At 29.7% G+C, this 20,100-nt stretch overlaps 1 protein-coding gene and 1 long non-coding RNA gene across 4 annotated transcripts; both read left to right on the top strand.

The window, feature by feature from the left end:
* Window positions 1-1,373: 1,373 nt before the first annotated feature.
* Window positions 1,374-16,954, top strand: LOC105143982 (uncharacterized). 3 transcript variants are annotated; one of them, XM_011052605.2, is made up of 5 exons: window positions 1,374-1,500; window positions 3,441-3,557; window positions 12,533-12,648; window positions 13,877-14,122; window positions 16,680-16,954. In XM_011052605.2, the coding sequence occupies exons 1-5, from the start codon at window positions 1,450-1,452 to the stop codon at window positions 16,792-16,794; spliced, it is 645 nt and encodes a 214-aa protein (XP_011050907.1). In that variant the 5' UTR covers window positions 1,374-1,449; the 3' UTR covers window positions 16,795-16,954. The 3 variants fall into 3 exon arrangements, with proteins under 3 accessions (XP_011050907.1, XP_011050908.1, XP_087269527.1); XM_011052606.2 differs by lacking the exon at window positions 1,374-1,500 and adding an exon at window positions 1,821-1,906; XM_087413401.1 differs by lacking the exon at window positions 1,374-1,500 and having other exon boundaries at window positions 3,321-3,557.
* LOC105143981 (uncharacterized) lies at window positions 8,737-11,878 on the top strand. Its single transcript, XR_845811.2, has 2 exons — window positions 8,737-8,992; window positions 9,130-11,878. It is a non-coding gene; the product is annotated as an uncharacterized LOC105143981 (long non-coding RNA).
* Window positions 16,955-20,100: the final 3,146 nt, after the last annotated feature.

The following is a 20,100-nucleotide window of genomic DNA, read 5'->3' as shown; positions in this document are numbered from 1 at the left end:
TAAAAGTGTTGCCTACGCGCAGTGAATGCGGAATGGAAAACCTTTATGTATAGAAAAGAGATACCAATAGGTCACGTGACCATCCTCTCTGTGATTGGTTTTTAAATAAGGAAATAGCGATCTAACTTTTAATTTTCACGAACTATTTTGAACCACGCGCACTATTTATTTCAGATCATTTCAGATTCTTTCATTTCATGCAAAAACGCATTGAATAATAATTAATTTCATTCATTCTGTGTGTGTAAAACCTCTTTCGAGTATATGAAAGTATATAAATATATGATATTTTACAAGTAATACATACTATCTGACAAATTTGATGTGAAAACCTTGACCTGACCTTAACGACGCCACCCAAGATCAAACTCATAGCATCAGAAAATAGGTCTTTAAAAATCTACAACTTTTGTCTGAACACTTTTTTGATTAGACCTTATCCTGCGAAGATAAAAGGATGGTACAAGTGGTCTGAAATACCTGGTATATTCTGCATATTTAATCTAATTTTTTATTTTAAAATGACAAAGAATTGAATAATTTTAGAATAAACATTTAATTAATATAATAAATCAACTTATTTATAAATAAATATTTACTTTCTCTTCTTATTCCATCGTGTTTAAATCTAAATTTAGCCACTTTGCTTATCGTGTTCTTCTTTTTTGTATTTATCTCTTTTGTATTTCCGATCTGACTATTCTGTTTATCACGTTGAATTAAATCCAACTTCTTGATGCAGCATCACAGTATATACAGTAGCGCAACTCTCCTGATTTCATGTTGGCCAAATGTGAGTGCTATGTATAATTGCTGGATTGCTTTTGTCTTAGCTAGAAAATCTACGTTCTGTGCGGTGCAATTCTAATAATTTATTAAAACGTAAGCGATCTAGTAAAAAAACAAACATCGTGCGCCGCAGTTGTTAATTAAAATATTTTTACAGTATAATATTTGTATTATACAACATTTATATAATTTTATATTTTCTTTTTTTATATTAGATCATCTAAAAAGTATCTGCGGTACTTTGTCACTAGATATATGACCAACACACATCTAGTGACAAAAAACCGCGGATACTTTTTAGATGACCCAATATATTTTTTTTGCAATGTATTACAATTATAAATTTATTTCTTTTATTTTTACATTTGGATTAATTTGAAGTATGTACAAACGACCTAGAGAGAAAGAGAGAAAGCGGAAAAATAAAGAGCAACTGAAAAAGAAATTCAGATGGCGTTATTAGGGAGCTTACTTATTTTACGCATACGCACTCCATTTAGCCAACATTAATATCAAAGGTATCAACAGAGAGTTGCGCTACTGTAATACTGTGGCAGCGTCACAGAAGATGATCACGTGACGTTTGACGCTGCTTTTCAGCGTCCCATGAAAAGACACCTTAAGAGCTGGCAAATAATGTGATCCCCAATTTTAGTGCACATGCGATTCCCAACCAGGAATTTGGCTACTTTTAGCAAGTTCAAATTGCAGGTTAGGTTAGGATAACTCTTCCGTAAAATATTGGGTCATCTAAAAAGTATCCGCGATACTTTGTCACTAGATATATGACCATCAACACACATCTAGTGACAAAAAACCGCGGATACTTTTTAGATGACCCAATATAATTAACTCTTTCGCCTACAATATTGTGTGAGACTCGTAGTCAATGATGCGAATTCCGGGCCGCTTGCAGTACATGAAGAGGGCATAAAAAGGTACATATGTATGTACATAGGTACTACATAAGTCCATGCCGTGTATATTTGCGCATGCGTTGTGTGTCCGTCTATGCTCTCTTCATGCTAATAACCGTGCTGCAAGCGGCCCGGAATTCGCATCACTGCTCATAGTAAGGAAATCGGGCCAAACATGAGTATCACGGATGAGAGCCATGGTATGTCATTCGTACAAAGTTTAATTTTTTTTTAATTTGTAAGAGAAAAGTATAGCAAAGAGTAAAATTTAATAAAATTAAATTTTACTAAAAAATTAAATCAAATTTTTTCTGAGATGGTATATTGTATAGACTGTTATGTTTGTTTTTTGTCACTAGATGTGTGTTGATGGTCATATATCTAGTGACAAAGTACCGCGGATACTTTTTAGATGACCCAATACATACCTCTATACAAAAATTCAGCTTTGCAGTAATTTGTCCTTTTCAAATTCTTATTTTCCTGGGCTAATAATGGAAGATAAACATTTAATAAACGTTAAATAAACATTTAATAAACATTAAATAAACGTTTTTTCAAATCATTATTTCAAATAAAATATAAATTCAAAATAAATAATGTTAAATAAATGTTTAAACAATGTTTTTTTAATCATTTATTTAAAATGAAAAATTATAATGTAAAGTGAACATTTAATAAATTGACATTGAATTAATGAATTTTAAAAACGAATTGTGAAAAATGTAAAATTAATACGAAATAAACGTTTAAAAAACATTTAAAAAATATTATCTACTGATTGGGTCAAAAATTAAACTTTTGGAAAATTAAACACTTGAAATAATTTTTTTTGTAATTCGGAACATCAATTTTAAGATATTAAATTATGTTTTTCCTTTAAACATTTTTGTTTCAGAGTTTTACATTTTTATATGAAACAATACATTTTTCTCATTTTGTAAACTATATTTAGTTATAACAATTTATCTACAATTTGTTATGAATATATAATTGTACAAATTTTTTAGAGATGTCAAAATATACATAAAAATCTTTTAATAATTTATATATACTTGTAAAAGGGATGAAAATTAAGAACACGAATGATTGAACGTGTGTAGTAAAAGTGTCCAAAACTAGATGTATAATTGAGATGTGTACTCTAAAGATTAATATACGCCTCAAAATATTTAGCTAGTGCTATTAATTCATAATTTTTCTTGTTTATTATAAAACGTTCTGCAAATAACCTTCATGTTGAAAATTATCAAAACAACGTAATAGTTTAATATAATAATTTAAATATACATTTTGAATGTGATCCACAAATTTTGAAGTTTGAAAAATATAAAAAAATAATATCCTTATAAAATGATTAGGTTGAATAAAAATTCAATTTGTATCTACAGAAAAATTATTTCTTGTTTTTGTCTACCAATGATTATATAATAATTTTTCTCATATAACAACTTGATTTATAACGTTACTAGTACTAAATGTAAATTTGAATTTCGATGACGGCAAAGTTAAAAAATATGTTTAAGGTAATTACTTGCAGCTGTATTAACACAATAGATCATTTATTGTCTCATGATGTTTGTCGAGAAATTTGCACAAGTATATAAAGTAGATTAAACGAACATTTGCATTATAGTTGCGTCGAACTTCTGCTTCTTCTCTACTATTAAAGATACAAAAAAAATGGCATTCAAATTATTTGTTTTGACGTTAATAATCGCTATTAATCTGCAGGAAATTTATGGACATGGAATGATGTTGGACCCTATAAATAGAAGCAGTGCATGGAGAAAAGGTTTTCCCGTAGAACCTAACTACACTGACAATGAGCACTTTTGCGGTGGATACAGTGTATGTATACATGATTACAAAATTGATTGTGTGTAAAACTTTGCGAAAAATATTGATCTCAATGAGTATTTTTAAAATTAAATTATTAATATCAATTATTAATATCAATAATTGATTATTTAAATTGATTTAAACTATGTTTAAAAGAATATATTAGGTGTTGGAATTAATTCGTAGCGTTTTTTAATGAAAGAATGTTATTTATTTCACATGAGCATTAAAAAATACATTAATGAAAGTACTTCCCATCACTTGTAAAACGCTACGAATTAATTCCAACACCTAATATATGTTTTTTTTTAAAACTTTATGATATAACTTTATAATATAGAAGGAATCCGGGAGACTTGACCATATGGGAGTTAAAATACTTCAAATTTCTCGTTCAAATTTTCATGCCACGTGCACGGTTATCAAGCTGGCAACTGTTTATTATGTTTCGAGCAATGTGAAATCGAAATAGCATGATCCATGCCGGTTTAACAACTGCTTAGCCTGAAATTTGAATGAGATATTTGAAGTAGTTCAACTCTCCCATATGATGGATCAAGTCTCCTGAATTTTCCTTAGGTAGGGGAAGATAGACTACATTGTAACAGATTTTTTTCTTTTTGCTCCTCCTTGTGTAAAAGAATATTTCAATTTTTATGAGATGAAAAGATTCCCCTTTCAACAAAGAACAATCGATAATTTTTCTAAATTTTAATCTTTGTAAACAATTGAGGAATAGCTACTGTCACATAGTATCTCATTTGTCACATACTATCCCACATATGGGGCACTATGTGATAGGTTTGGGGCACTATGTGACTGACCCAAAATTGAGTGTTACAAGAAAAATCATTTTAATACGTTTGAAGATTTATTATTGTATTTTTAAAATTTATAAGTAAAACCAAAAATAACATTTTTAAGTTGTTTTAATATTAAAAATAGAATTTTCTAAGACATATAAGCACAGTATAAATAGGTACATATAAAATGTATAAAAATTAATATTATAACGAACTTGTATTAATCACTTAGATTATAAGCTCTTTCTGGCTCAACTTTAATAAAATATATTAAAATAATAAACATATGACAAATATTAAACATATATTAAAATGTTAAAATATTAAAATAAAAAGTCAAAATAAGATATCTTTTTATCCGTAAAAATACAAAACCAAATTTTTATAGAACTTTGTTAACTTAAACATATTAAAAGCTTCTTTGGCTATATTAACTTAAAAGAGAAAAATTTACAGCAAACTCAAAACTAATGGGATCGTTGCCTTTTTGTTCATAGTGGATTTTGATAAAATCATATGTATGTCTTTTTTTCTTCTGTGTCGAACTATGCTTAACTAATAATAATTAAAAAAACAATGATAAAACAAAGTGTAGATGAGATAAACAAAAATAAATATGTCACAATGTACCCCAAGAATTACTGTCATATACTGCTCCAAGGGCAGTACCTTTGTCACTTAACTTCATGTGGATAGTGATACGAGGCTTGCATTAATATAATCATAATCTTAAATAAAATACTAAACATCATCTTATAACAGGCCATATATATTTATGTCATCAAAAGAAATGCCTTACCTTGAGAAACAAAATTATAAACTGAAAAACAAATTTTCAATCTGGTTAGATTTCTTTATATTCCTCCCGTATGATTTTTCTCATAGGCTTCTAAAACTTCATCAAAGTTATTTCTTCTGTGACGCTTTTCTTTTGTGTAAATTAATGTTTTGCGCTCCTGTCATCATGTGCCCCACCTTCCCATGTATTCCGTATGGAAAGAAATCATTGAGAATTATTCAGATTTCTTATTAAATTTCTATAGATACTTGAACAGTAACTATTAATGAAGTGCATGATTACCCTAGTGGAAAAATATGGCTGAAATTTTGTTGAAATTTCATTAAAATTTCGTTAAAATTGTTCTTTGTTTTGGAATACTTTTCAATAAAATTTGAGCGAATTTTACTTAAATTTTAGAAAAATTAAATTAAATATCTGGTCTTTTAAGATGAGCTCTTAAATTGATTGTGTTTCTAGAGGTTTTAATTTTTTTCAAACATAACTTGCATATACTAGAGCAGTGCTGGAATTTACTTGCAACTTTCAACCGATTTTCAACTTGGTTCCCATCCCTTATTTTACCATCTTACGCACAATCTAAATGCCGATCGGCATTACGCGCGAGTTAATGAGGCAGGGACGGGTATCAAATCTGAAAATCGACTGAAAATTGGAAATAAATTCCAGCACTGTACTAAAACTTTGATCTTTTTCAAAAATTTGTCAAATATCACGTTTAGATCTTATCATAGATTTATAATTTCATAATTATAAACAATTGGTTTACTTAGGAGCGCACAACTTTTTATGCGAGTAGATCTTATTTCGCGTAGAAAGTCGCACGCTCCTAAACAGAGAGAGAGTGAAGTGGAACTCGCTTCGTGTGGAATGCGCCTCTAGGAGGATATAAAAGTTTCCAATATTGTATGAAGCAGAAATAAAATGTTATTTTTTTAAACTTTTTTTATTAATAACAAATAACGAGCGCCGGTTAAAATCTTTTAAAGGTCAGGGCATGACCTTGACAACATATCAAAGTCAAAACGATCCGGGCGGCCTCCCGTGCATAATTTTAACTACCCTACTTCTTGGTCTTCAGTTAGAATTATTGGCGGTGTAAGGACCGATTATTCTATATTTCAGAGTCGTGTAAATAATGTGATGACACTTATTTGCGATATATGTAAGAATGGAATTTTTCAGTTGGTATCCAGTGGTAGCTTTTGTCATATTCCGCTTTATGTGACATAGATTTATGTTTTATTTGTACTATTAGTCTTTTTTCTTGAAGAAACTCTCAATAATCTGCTTATTTTAATAGATTATGTTTCCACTTTTTGCAGTTTATCATTTCCAATCACGCATTATAGCAATATTTCATATTTTCTCTTGATTGACATTTATGAGTTTTAACGAATGGAATTTGTTAGGAGCTCAAATTTTCAACTGATGGCTTTTTTTACAAATGTCACTAGAGTTGTAACGGCGAACAAATTTATTCAAAAGGGAAGATTTGCGTGGAGTCTATAGAACGTTTAATATTAAATTTACTCTAAAATATCTAAGCACTAAAATTCGTTTTGACTGAAATATTTACAACATAACTTATTTCTAATATAGGTCATCATGTTGAAGGAGATCAAAATATATGATAAGCTCACTCTGTTCTTTCTTTATTGATACAAACCAAGTATGCTAAGTTTTTTGCTTTACTTTGGATTTAAGTTTGCTTTGTATGATTTACCATTTACCATTTACCATCGATTACGAATTGAAATTTATCGTAACTGAAAGTTATCCTATCAGACCTGAAAGTTATCCTAACAGAAATATACCTGAAAGTTATTCTAACAGAAATATAGATTACGTTTACACCGCGCCCTTAGTCCGTGATCTATACAATAGATGTTGTGACCATACTCACGAGTGATGGCACAACAACTTCGTCGCGTACTCTATTACTCTTCTTCAAGGTTAGGTAATGCTAAGTTAAAAAGTTAATTAAATTTAACTTCATTTAGTTACATTTTAGACTCTTAACTTTTTAACTTAACATAATTATCTTATCGATAATTATTTTATCGATAACTTTTTATTTGATTTTTTAAAACATCAGGATTGGATAGTTAGCGTTATATTTGGATACTTATACATTATTCGTGTCCGTCGGAGATACATTTTTCTAATTTTAAATAATTTCAAATTTTTGTTTAAACAAAGAATAAAGAAGATCCATCATCATGAGCTAAAATTACAATTTTCTCGAAAAATAGGCAGAAGTGCAATTTTCTGCTTTATAGGGATTATTTTTTAATCAGAATAATCATGGAAAAGCTGATCAAAATCCGTAAAATACATATGTAAGTCTCTGCTTGTTAGTTAAAAAAATTAATTTTTAATTTAGTTTTTTAATTTAGTTAAAAAAAAAGTTAACTTGAAATCATAAAATAAAACAAATTTAATTTTTAACTTTTTAATTAACTTTTTTTCATTAACTTAATTTTTAATTCAATTAATGTCACTATGAATTAACTTTTATCTTAACTAAGTTTAATTTTAAAGGCTATTAACTTTAATTAAACTTAGTTAAAAAAACTTAACTTAATTTAAAAAAAAATTAACTTACCCAATCCTGCTTTTCTTAATTAAATTTTCGTAGGTAACTCGACAACCACATAGATTTTTCACAAATATCAAAGCTTTTCTCTAAACAAGATAGATGGATGCCAGGCATGAAAGAATGTGCCCCTCTTTCGTTAATTTCTGCTTACTTTAAATTATTCAGATAGCAACGTGTCTATCTTGTTGCTGGCATGTTGTTTACTAGTATGCATTGCTAAGCATATGTTGCTACTAGAATTGCAACAACTGAGTCCTCATTTGTTGAAAACTTGATGCCTTCACGATATGATAACTTTGAGTAGCAACTTGTCAGCAGTTTGCCGACAATTTTAAAATCGTCATCATCAAAATTCATATTGCTGCCATCATATTGCCGTAAGAATATGCAATATCATACACTATCATATCGCCGAAAATGCAAGATAACATTGATGCAGCTATCTTGTTGTTAAACTACTGAAAATACATATGCACATTGTTGCCTGTATGTTACTATAATGTCGGTATATTCGAAATCGTTGAAGACAAATCTATGGCAAGTTGTCAGCATCATAAGCAATCACAGATTTGTACGATTTTGCCGAGACACGCTTTACTGGATAATTATGCGCAATTAAATAAACTTAAGATATGGCAACGTTTTATTCTGCACCTGTGCTGTCTTGTATTTTCTCTCCTTTGCTCCAATACTCCTCTGTATCTGCGACGTCTTCTTCAGTTGAACTCTGAACATCATTCTTCTTTTAACCCCCTTGTCACCAGATACTAAGATTACTTATCTTTCCCCATATATTGTTCCATTAAGTTCCGTGCCGCTTTCTTCTACACCTCTGTCAAATATTTTAATGCTCTTCCTAATTCAATAAAAACCTCTCCCTTTCGTTCCGCTGCCTCTCGTTTCATCGCGTCACAATAAGCGAGACTGACGAAATTTGTGTGTTTGTGGGTATATGCGCGTGTGTATGATTTCAGTTATTGGTTCACCTCTCATTACATTGTTGTCTTATTTCAGGTTTTGTTGCAGGCTTTGTAATAGCAATTTTGCCGATACCATTTACAAGCTATTATTATTTATTGCAATATTATATTTTATTTTATGTCTACTATAGTCTATTGTATTTTATGTCTATTACTCTGTTAACATATAGTCTTTCTCATAAAGTTTCGCAATAAACTAAATTAAATTAAATTAAATTAAAATTACAATTCGCGACGGCAACGGGGATGGATCGTTAAAGGTGAGGAAATTGTTGGAAGACGAAACAGATAGGTTGTAAGAATGACATAGAAATTAATAATAAAATGATTAACAAGTGTATAATAAGTTGACTTATAATTAAGTCCGAAGTCTCGCTTCATAGATGTAATTTTATAGGTTCGATATCCGCAGGAAACAATGATATTTCTTTATTAATGTCAGATCGACACTCGTACTAAATCTCGTTAAATCTTGACTCTACGAGCGATTACCTTAAAAGGCGACTATTGTACGACAATCAAATGCAAACTAAATCTGTCAACGATATACAAGAGCTTGTATTCTTACAAAAATATATTACTCAAATGGATAACTTCGCCATGAAGATTCGGGACCGCAGATCGGATTGGCAGGATATTAAACAAACACAATATCATTTCAAACCACTCAAAAAGATAGGACAAATCTTAAAGAAATCCTAAAGATTAAAGATCTCCATCGATCAGCTCCGCAGGAGTATACAAAATACCTTGTTCCTGCGGATAATACATTGGAGAAACCGGGAGAATGGTCAACCTACGGATAAAAGAACACCAACGTGATGTCAAGCTAATACAGGGTCCGGCAAAATGATCTCCCACATTTTTAAATTATTAAAGATTAAAATGTGGGAGATCATTTTGCCGGACATGTCACGCTGTCAGCATTATCAGAACACAACATTGAAACAGGATATCAAATATTGTTTGACAAAGCGACCACGATGGCCAATGTTACATCATACTTTCCAAGAAAGTATAGAGAAGCTATAGAGATACAATAACACCCTAATAATCTAAATAGAGATAATGACTATTACATAAATAAAATATGGAAAACCATTCTCTCGATTATTGAAGACCAACCAAATTCCATCACCTCTTCTCTCCCCCCCCCCCCTCTTCCCACCTACCCCCACTCCAATAAGCAGCGTAATATAAAAAGGAAGGATCTAGAGGAACAGCTCAGTATCAGGTTGCTCCTCGCCCTGATGAAGTGAACTGCAAAACTCACGAAACGTTGGCATTCCAAGAATGGATCTAGACACGAAGAAAAACCCGCGAAACATATAATAATTATATAGAAAGCACCCGTGGAAGTCTCAAGAATATAATTATAAAATTCCTAATATTTTTCCTTAAATATTGGAAAAGTTTAAAAATTTCAGTAGATTTCGACTAAAATTCTGTTTTCCTATCAATTTCATTAAATTTCATTCTTAGGAATCTTAAGAAATTTCCCGAGACTTGGCAAGGATGCAAAGTGTACCCAGTGCTGCCAGACATGCCCTCATTTATATTTTCCTCTTGGGATTCCTCGCATCTCCTGTTGTCCGGTTTGACGCGCAGACTTCGCGGTCCACACAGCATCACATTGTTACTTTAACCTAACCTAATGGCTACAGCACTGCGCGCTAAGCTGTAAACAAAGCGCGAGTGCGGGGCATGCCTGGCATCACTGAGTGTACCATTGAGCATAACGATAAGCAATACTGGAAGCAACCAATTAAAATTTGGCCTCTGTGCACTTTCCTGCGTATAATAGCGTTGATACATTGGAATAGTCAATTAAATTTTCTCAATTCACTTTCCTACTGCGTATTCTCGGGAATGATACATCTAAGGACTTCTTTTCCTCGGAAATTTTCACAAATTGATAAATAATCGCTTTTCTACATTACTGCTCATAGTCCGTGCGCGATTAATGACACGACTAAACCTTATGTCCGCTTAAAACTAAATTTGATGTAAAGAACCTAAATTTTTGGAAGTTTAAAAAAGTAACCGAAAAAAGTAATCCTTCTTACATCATATATACAGACTCAGCCACAGTGCCGGCCTGGAATTTTTCGCGGATTCATGCAGACCGTTCGGCTCTCCTCTAATTGGGGCCATGTCACGCTCCAATTGGCTCTTGTAAATTCTGCGAATTGTGTAGGTCAGTGCTCGCAAAGATCTGTACATTTCGGGCTGATTCCAGCGAGCGATCCCCACTACCGCTCGAACCGCCGAACGCTCACGTAATGCTCTGGCTCAGAACCATCCCTATAGATCCCCAGAAATATAGTGCGTTGGGAACGTATTTTCCGCCAAATTATTATTGAAACATGTTTTTTATTAAATAATTTATTTCTAATAACATGAAATTTCTATTGAAATTTTCTATCTTGAAATAAGACTCGAGTATGAATACCGGCTGAAATGTGCAGATCTTTGCGAGCACTAGGCCTATATTCCGTAACTGTTTTATACGCCTATCGACAATTATCGGTATCATTGCGCAGCTTTTTTACCATATAAAATATCTGCGCAACACCGACAACTGTCGGTAGGCGTGTAAAGACAATTACGGAATCGCGCCCCTGATGTAGATCATTGCGAGCCGCAAATCCTTATGCCTTAGAACGCGCAATATAAATTGAAGAAGGACTCTAATGTTGCTCGTAATCTCTTTATGTTATGCAAGCTGGTTCGGAAAATCTAGGGAAGTTCCGCCACCGCGCTAACTAGAAAAAATAATTTCGTACAAAAGAAACAAAAAAAAATCAACGAAATGAATAATTAGCGCACGCTCGCACCTCTATGAATTGCTGACTCCTCATTTTCAAAATTTTGAAAAAATAAACAGAATTATGGCTACTCCCCGAAAAGTTTCTAGAGTTCTTTATCAATTTTAAAAAAGAGTTTCGTCGATTAAAGCGATGAAAATATCATTTGAAATTTCGGGGGGGGGGGGGAGGCAAGTTTCACGATTCCAAAACTTTGAAGAGAGTTGTAACTTCTTTACCATTCATTATAGCTATGATCCATATAAGACAATAGATAGAACTCTTTGGGGGGCAACCAAAACTCTTAAGAAAATACCGGATTTACGAAAAAATTAAAAATTTAAATTTAGTTAAAGCAAAAAATCTTTTTTAGATTTCGACTATTCTGTTACAAGTTCTGAAAGCCCCCCAAAAAGTTCTAAAGATTATCCTTAATAACCGATGCGTTGAAAACAATATCTAAAATGTTCTAGCACTTTGAAGTAAAAAAATTCGAAATCTGACACTTCAAACCTCTAGAACTTTTTAGATATTGGTTTCAACGCATCGGTTATTAAGAATAATCGTTAGAACTTCGAGGGTCTAAAAAAAGCAAATCTTTTTTCCTATTGCGTGATTCTAAATATGTTATATATTGCAATGTTGCTACAAATTTCCATTGCATTCTTTTTAAAGTGTATATCACTTGCATACGAGCCAATTGCGTATAAGTCAATCATAACGCTAGAGAAAAAGTAAAAAAACTCCCTACGCAGAAGTCGCTGTGATTGGCAGTGTGTAAGTGAACTACTCTTTTCTTTTGAAGGACGATTGCATTATTACAACAATATTGCAATAGCATTTTGCAATCATTTTACAATGTTTTAATCTTTCAATGAAAAATCCTTTAATTTTTTTGTAATCTTTCAACGCTGTATGGGAAGCAATTTGGGAAGAAATGAAAAAAGATATATATTAAGTGATTGTTAAAAAATAAATATAATTTTTTATTAGATTCAGCACGGGACAAATGGTGGAAAGTGCGGAGAATGCGGTGACAATTATTCTTTACCTCGACCGCGACCAAATGAAAATGGCGGCATCTATGGATCAGGTATCATTGTTCAAAAGTAAGTAAATCGTATATAATGATAACACTGTACTAACAAATCAATCAATAATTTAAAAAACTAGGATTGGCAAACGTTACTTTTCAGTTATTTTGCCATTACTTTTTATAATAAACAATTTTTTATGACGATAACGCTAACTAACTAAACGTTGAGATTGGTTAGAAATAAGAGTCACTTTGAAAAGTAACTTGAAAAAAGTAATAAGTAACGAGTAATGTGTAATATTACTCGTTATAAATAATGAATAAAAAATAACGCATTACAAATTAGGAGTTATTTTTTTCAGTAACGAATAACTTTTTCTGTTATATACAAGTAACGATTGACTTTTCTAACTCTGATGTTACCATTATCGTCATAAAAAATTCACAATGTCATTACCAAATCGTTATTATAACAAGATAACGATCAACAAAGATAACGATCAACGAAAAACGGCGCAGCGTTACAAGTAACGCCTTATTTGCCAACCTTGAAAAAACCATAAAACGTTAAAATGCTACAAAATATTATAATTATAAAGAGTATTGTAAAATGTTATAAAATATTCTCTTTTATTGAAATATAATTACGTGTCTTGCATCAATTCACGTAATATGTACATACTAGTATATGTTGTGGCGATTGGTATTGTCACAAGCATGGCGGAATTAAATTACAGGTGCGTTTGGAAAGACTGTTAGCGTCATTGGTATCATTAGATCTGTTCGCGTTGCATAAAATCCCCAAATATTTTTGCACTTAAAATGAGATAGATATATATTTGACTTTGAAAAAAAAAGAAAGCGAAGATGTCAAGCAAAAAGTGCAAGCAATGCGAACAGATTTAATCTATCCTTGTTTTACGTCTATAATGTAGATTATACTGAGAATTACAAATTAAAACTTATTTTGAATGTCAATTTTTTGTACGTAGGAGCATATGTACTTAATGCTGTACTTTTATATTTCAAAAAAGATAATTTTATATGATTTTAATGTATACTTTGATTTATTTCACAATTTTAATGATATTCACTCAAAATCAATTACGGTTCTGATTTAATTTAAGGGATTGTCTCAATCTCTAAATGTATAAGAAGTTCTAATAAATATAGATACATTTTTTATTGGGTATATATTTGGATATTCTAAAGGTATCCAAAATCTATTAAAATTGTAATATATATTTTTATACTAGACTACTATTATACTGCGTATATTATATTATATTTCATTTGCATAGATATAAGGCAGGTTCTGTCATCAATGTGATCGTTAGACTCACTGCCGCTCACTTGGGTTACTTTACATTCAACCTTTGTCCACTGAAGAATAAAGAATTAGAAACCGATAAATGCTTCAATACGTATCCCTTGCCAAGAGCTAACGATAAAGGCTATAAATATCCCATTGACATCAATATCGCAAAGGATTACACTATCAGCTTGGTCCTACCAAAGAATGTTACATGTAAACAATGTGTACTTAGGTTGGTATTGAAGACAATTTCATTTCTTTTAATTTTGATATTATTAATTCGGAATTTTAAATGAATTATTAACGTTCAATTATTTTGTTATTAATGCCTAATTACTTAATTATTTTAATTGAAATTTAATGGAAACTATAATATGAATTTAAAAAATTAAAAAAGTTTTTGTGTTTGATAAAATATATCCGGACAACACACAATATTTGTAAAATATTTAAAAAATATTTATTTAAATATTTATTTAAATATTTATATAATATTTTGTAAATACTTTTGTTTTAGATTGTACAGATCATAAAAATTCATCATAAATATTATGAAATATTTATCGTAAATATTATGATAAATATTATGAAAATATTTAATAAATATTATATATATATAATTCCGGTAAAAAAAATAATTAGTTCAATTTTATTGCTAAAATAAGTAATTTTATTGCTATCAATAAATATTATTGATTAGCATCATATTCTAGAATAATATACGCGATAAAATTATGATAAAAAAAATGTTTGCCTGAATTTGAGTATGAATTTCATTAATCAATTTTTGGCCAATTCTAAGTTGTACATTCAGTACTACTTGATCTCTGCAATCGTACGGAAACTTCTACATCAGTTATCCACAAACACTGAATGTTAATGGACGTATAGCTTTGACAAATCTGAACAATATAAATGTCATCAAAAACATGAAACATATAGTTAAAATAATTTTTTTTTCGTAAATAAATTGAAAATAGTTTTTTTTACCAAAGAAGACTTATAACAGTTATAATAGCATTCGTTTTATTAGTATTGATAGTCAAATATCCTAGTTTGCATTTTATGAAATAGATGATGTTCCCAGGAAATATTTACGAAATATTATAAATATTAGAAATATTTATGTATATTTATCCTAAACATTATTTAAAATATTTAGTCTGTATTTTAATAATATTTTGAATAAAGCTTATATAAAGTATCTATAAAATATTTATATAATATTTGAAAAAATATAAATATTTATGAATACTTATCATAAATATTTTGTGCTATCTGAGTAAAACAAATCTGTAATACATATGGATATGATGCGAAGATTGATTATGTCAATAATATCTAAAGCAAATTTTATTGAGTTTTTCAGTGTCATTTTAAAAATATTTAATCTTAAATATGAAATTTTACGTTACGAATACGTAAAACATTTTTTGCAAACTTTTATTATTTTTTTTTCTACAAAATTTTATTCTTTAGAAACTTTTTCTAAAATGTTTTTTATATTACTTCGAAAATAAATACATCGAAAAAAGACAGAAAAAAACAAAAATTTATCATAATATGTTAATTCATATAAATTTTTTCAAAATTTTTAAAAAACTTTTTTTCGATTGTTAACATAAAACTGAGTCAAAATTTTATACAATAAAAAATTAAATCCTTTTACAAAAAATTATTCTAGTATTTTTTCAAAATACATTTTAAAGTTTAGAAGGCCTACTTTAAAATGCTTAGCTATTAATTTTATCTGATAATGTTCCATGTTCCATCCAGATAAAGTGCTAAAAAAATAAAAATATTGAGAAAAAATTAATTTTACATGATTTAGGAACAAAGTATAGAGAGAGAGAGAGAGAGAGAGAGAGAGAGAGAGAGAGAGAGAGACAAAATTCAAATGCCAGTTCGAAGTTCTATTTTTTATTTTTAAAAACTTCTCTACGATTTCTTTTCACCGAAATATTTAAATTTTTATTGAAATGTGAAAAAATTGCAAATGTTCTTGAATTTATGAACGGTATAGTGTATTATACATATAATCTTGACGATATATAAGTATCTTAACTAAGCTGGTCATCAAATGAGCGTTTTATAACTTTTATTTTGTTAAACTAGAAGTCTATACCGGTTGAAGCTGTATTTTTTAATGCTTTAAATAATTCAATCTTGAATTACTATATATATTATATATGTACTTGTATGTATACCATATTATAGTCTTTTGAACTGAGAATTGTTTTTTTGGACTATAAACGTAATTAAACTACTCCCGTAATCACGAATTAAATTGACAAACAATTTTAATAATTTGATGCTGCAATCAGGTATCATATTATAAAGATGTTAATATATTGAAAAACTGTTAATAAATTTATTGCGAAAAATATTATCTCAGCCGGGAATCGAATCCGGATCTCTCTATATTCCGTATAAGCGTCCTAAGTCTTTAGACTGCTTTGCTCCCAGCCGAGATAATATTTTTTGATATATCAATTTCCACAAAAAATAGCTGTGTTCAGCAGAGAAAGTAGCTTTGCAACTGTTGTAAAATTCTTCAATACGATTGATTCTTGCTTTTAGTTTCTTACAGATCTAAACGTATAAACCAATCATATTGAAGAATTTTACAACAGTTACAAAGCTGCTTTCTCTGCTGAACGTAGCCTATGATGGCGCTATAAATTAAAATTCGCTGAAAAAAATTTATTTTCAATAATTCAATTAAATATAATGTAAAATAACGTAATATATTAATTAAATAATATAAAGATTGACTCTCTTTTTATTAGGTGGCATTATCATACTGGGAATACTTGGGGAACTTGTCAAGATGGAACACAACGCGTAGGTTGTGGTCCCCAAGAAACATTTAGAAGCTGTGCTGATGTCACCATCACGAATTAATTTATCACGTATTTCAGATCGGATTAGCTTTATATTATATCGAAAGCGCGTTTGACTTATGCTCATAAAAATTTTTAATTAAAGAAATCTTTGATTTAACAGATTCTAATTAAATAAATAAGAAAAATAAATAGCACAAAGTTTAAGTACAAAGAGAGAATTTTTATTATCCTTCACTCCTAAAATTCGAATTTCAGAAAATTGATAAAAGATATACTGATAGAAGATAAGTCCGACTTACTACTTAGAAGTTCAAAAAGAAGTTGATTTAATTGCACATTCAGAATCTAATCTAATATGCACATCATGCATTATTATTAAAATCAAATAAAAACAGATTAATAAAAATAAGAAGGAAAACGGCTAATTAGAGTACAATATGGTTATTAGTGCGTAAACAATATTTACCAATCGTTACAATTTATTTAATAAAACTGTATGATAATATTTTTGAATCTTTCAATTCTTTTAAAGTTTATGACCCGGAAAAAATGTTCTCTATATATAATTATATAAAATTATGTAAAATTATACAATTTTATATATTTGTATATAAATGGATATTTTATTTATTATTTTATTATTTTATTTTATTTGTGTATAATGGATATTTTATATATAATTATGTATAATTCTATATAATTATATATAATTTTATAAAATTTTATATATATAATTATATATAATTTTATATAACTTTATATATGATTATATATATATATATATATATATATTGTGTGTGTGTGTGTGTGTGTGTGTGTATAATTATATACAATTATATATCCCTATAACTTTTTTAACTTTTTTTTCGCAATCGCAAATGTTGGCAACAGTTTATGTTTATCGATTTGCTGCAAATAGGAAACATACTTTGTACTGTTAGCAAACATCCTAAATACACTCTTAGAGAGAGAGGGAAGGGGCAAGGGAGGAAGGAAGGAAGAAAAAGAGAGATAGCCAAATTCTATCAAAAACAAATCTTTTAAAATCTTACTATAAATTTTAAAAATAAAAGACATCTTTGATGCAAATTTTATATTCAAAACTATCAGTAAATTGATAACAAATAAGGAACATGAGACCAAATTGTCGACAAAAGTCAAGCAAGGTTTATAAGTGATTTAACAGCAACATTACGACAAAAGCTGAGCAAATCACAGATACTATATACAGAGTGTCCCATTTTAAATTTGACGACCTCAAATTTCTCTTGAACAGTGCATTTTAGAGAAAAATATTTTAAACAAAAGTTTTGTGACTTCTAGGAGGACATAAGATAATACCATTGGTTTTCTTGAATGGCGTTGTCAAGGTCACTTCGAATTTTTTAAATGGAATCTCCTATTTTTTATTATATTCTTGTAGCTTATTCCAAGAGCTTTTCAAAACATTAATAAAATATTTTTTCATTAAGTACTTTTCGAGTTATAAAACTTGCAAGTTGTCCACAGCATCGCTGGCATTTGCATTACTCAAAGTGTTCGATCTATCGCTAAAACCATTTGAATGTTATCCAGGTTATATGACCTTGAACAACATTCAAGTGGTTTTAGCTGTCAGTCGGACACCTTTGGTAATGCTAATGCTGGCAGTGCTATAACTTGCAAGCTTTATAACTCGAAAAGTACTTAATGAAAATATATTTTATTATAGTGTTTTGGAAAGATTTCGAGATAAACCATAAGAATATGTAATAAAAAATAGGAGATTCCGTTTAAAAAATTCAATGTGACCTTGTCCTGACATTGACAACGTCACCCGAAGTCAAATCAATAATATCATTTTATATTCCCCTCAAAATCACATAACTTTGTCTGAAACATTTTTTTCTAAAATGCACTGTTCAAGAGAAATTTTAGATAGTCATTTAAAATGGGACACCCTGTATATCCGGTGCTTGTACCCACAGATCATCGCATGGATGTTGTATATATCCGGTACTCACAGATCATCGCATGGATGCCGTATATATTTGATGCTCAGAATAAAAGGATCAAAGTAGAGAATTTTTGAAAAGTCATAACAAAATAATAAATTTTCTGCTTTAAAAGCAAATTCCTGTTTTAAAAATAAAAATTATATGAGAAATTAATGTTTTCAGAGACAATTTTTGTTTTTAAAGCAGGAAATCTATTTCCTTCTTTGATCTTGACAATAAATGTCAAGGTCAAAGCCATTGAAGGTGAGTCCGTTAGTTTCAATATTTACCAACAAAAATTGTATGGTGAGAGGCGGAAATGTTGACATTATTTCTTAAACTTTTTTTTTGTTTATAACTTTTTAAAGAGGGATGACCGTCAATTAAAATTTGCCGGAGGTCACTCAGGGTCATAATCTTGATAACATATGTCAAGATTAAGGTCATCGGAGATGAATCTGTTATTTTCAATATTTACCAAATTTCGTTTAGCCATTTCATCCGATATGGCACTTTACAATTTCTTTTCGAAAGTCGAATGCCTTTTAAATATTCAAAAATCAAGTATTTTTTCAAATACCCGTATACCCGCGATATTTGATATGAAATGCAGTAATTAATATTCCTTCAAAGAGCGACATTATTTGTCTACTATGTGAAATTTGAATAAAATGGTCATAAACTCATTTCATTTGCATTAAATCTCTGCCTCCGTCATTCACACACACACACACACACACTCTCTCTCTCTCTCTCTCTCTCTCTCTCTCTCTCTCTCTCTCCTCTCTTCCTCTTCCCTCCCCCCTCTTCCCCGCCCACTCAGAAACATGTTACTCAGAAAACGTGCCCGAATCCTTACCTTTTTCACAGTGGGTCATCTTCTTGTCGTGGGTCCTTATTATTACAAAATCTCGATAATGTGAAAAAAATCGTAGAAAATCACCCTACATTGTTCTCCTTTCGAAAAGCTCTTTCAAACAAATTCTCTCACTCGAATATGTCATTTAAGATTATCCAATCCTTCTCTCCCCCGCCTTTCGAAAGTGCTAAGGTAGGTATTTTCAAGATTAAATAATAGATTATTCCATTGTATTTCTATAAGCTTCAATCCTATATTTCGAATCACTCAAAAGTTATTTAGGTGACTCAGAATTTTGGCTGGCACTACATATTAGAAAGATTTCCTTATATCTATAGATATTGTATAAAATATTTAATCTGTATTTTAATAATATTTCGAATAAATTAAACTTATATAAAATATCTATAAAATATTTATGTATATTTCAAAAAGACAAATAGAATGTTTACGAATATTTGTCATAAATATTTTATGCTGTCTGAGTAGTGGTCACGATTCCGGCTTTCTAAAAATAAAATATAGTATT

The sequence above is a fragment of the Acromyrmex echinatior genome, chromosome 14, assembly GCF_024713525.1.
Source record: "Acromyrmex echinatior isolate Ae372 chromosome 14, ASM2471352v2, whole genome shotgun sequence".
Taxonomy (NCBI): Eukaryota; Metazoa; Arthropoda; class Insecta; order Hymenoptera; family Formicidae; genus Acromyrmex; species Acromyrmex echinatior.
This window is presented reverse-complemented; position numbering and strand designations above follow the sequence as displayed.

What these genes read in the sequence shown, in the direction of transcription:
- LOC105143982 (XM_011052605.2), top strand. Translation starts at nt 1,450, where the DNA reads ATGCGATTCCCAACCAGGAATTTGGCTACTTTTAGCAAGTTCAAATTG. An exon ending in TTAGCAAGTTCAAATTGCAG is followed by an intron (nt 1,501 to 3,440) that starts GTTAGGTTAGGA and finishes ATTAATCTGCAG; the next exon opens with GAAATTTATGGACATGGAAT. An exon ending in TGTAAACAATGTGTACTTAG is followed by an intron (nt 14,123 to 16,679) that starts GTTGGTATTGAA and finishes TCTTTTTATTAG; the next exon opens with GTGGCATTATCATACTGGGA.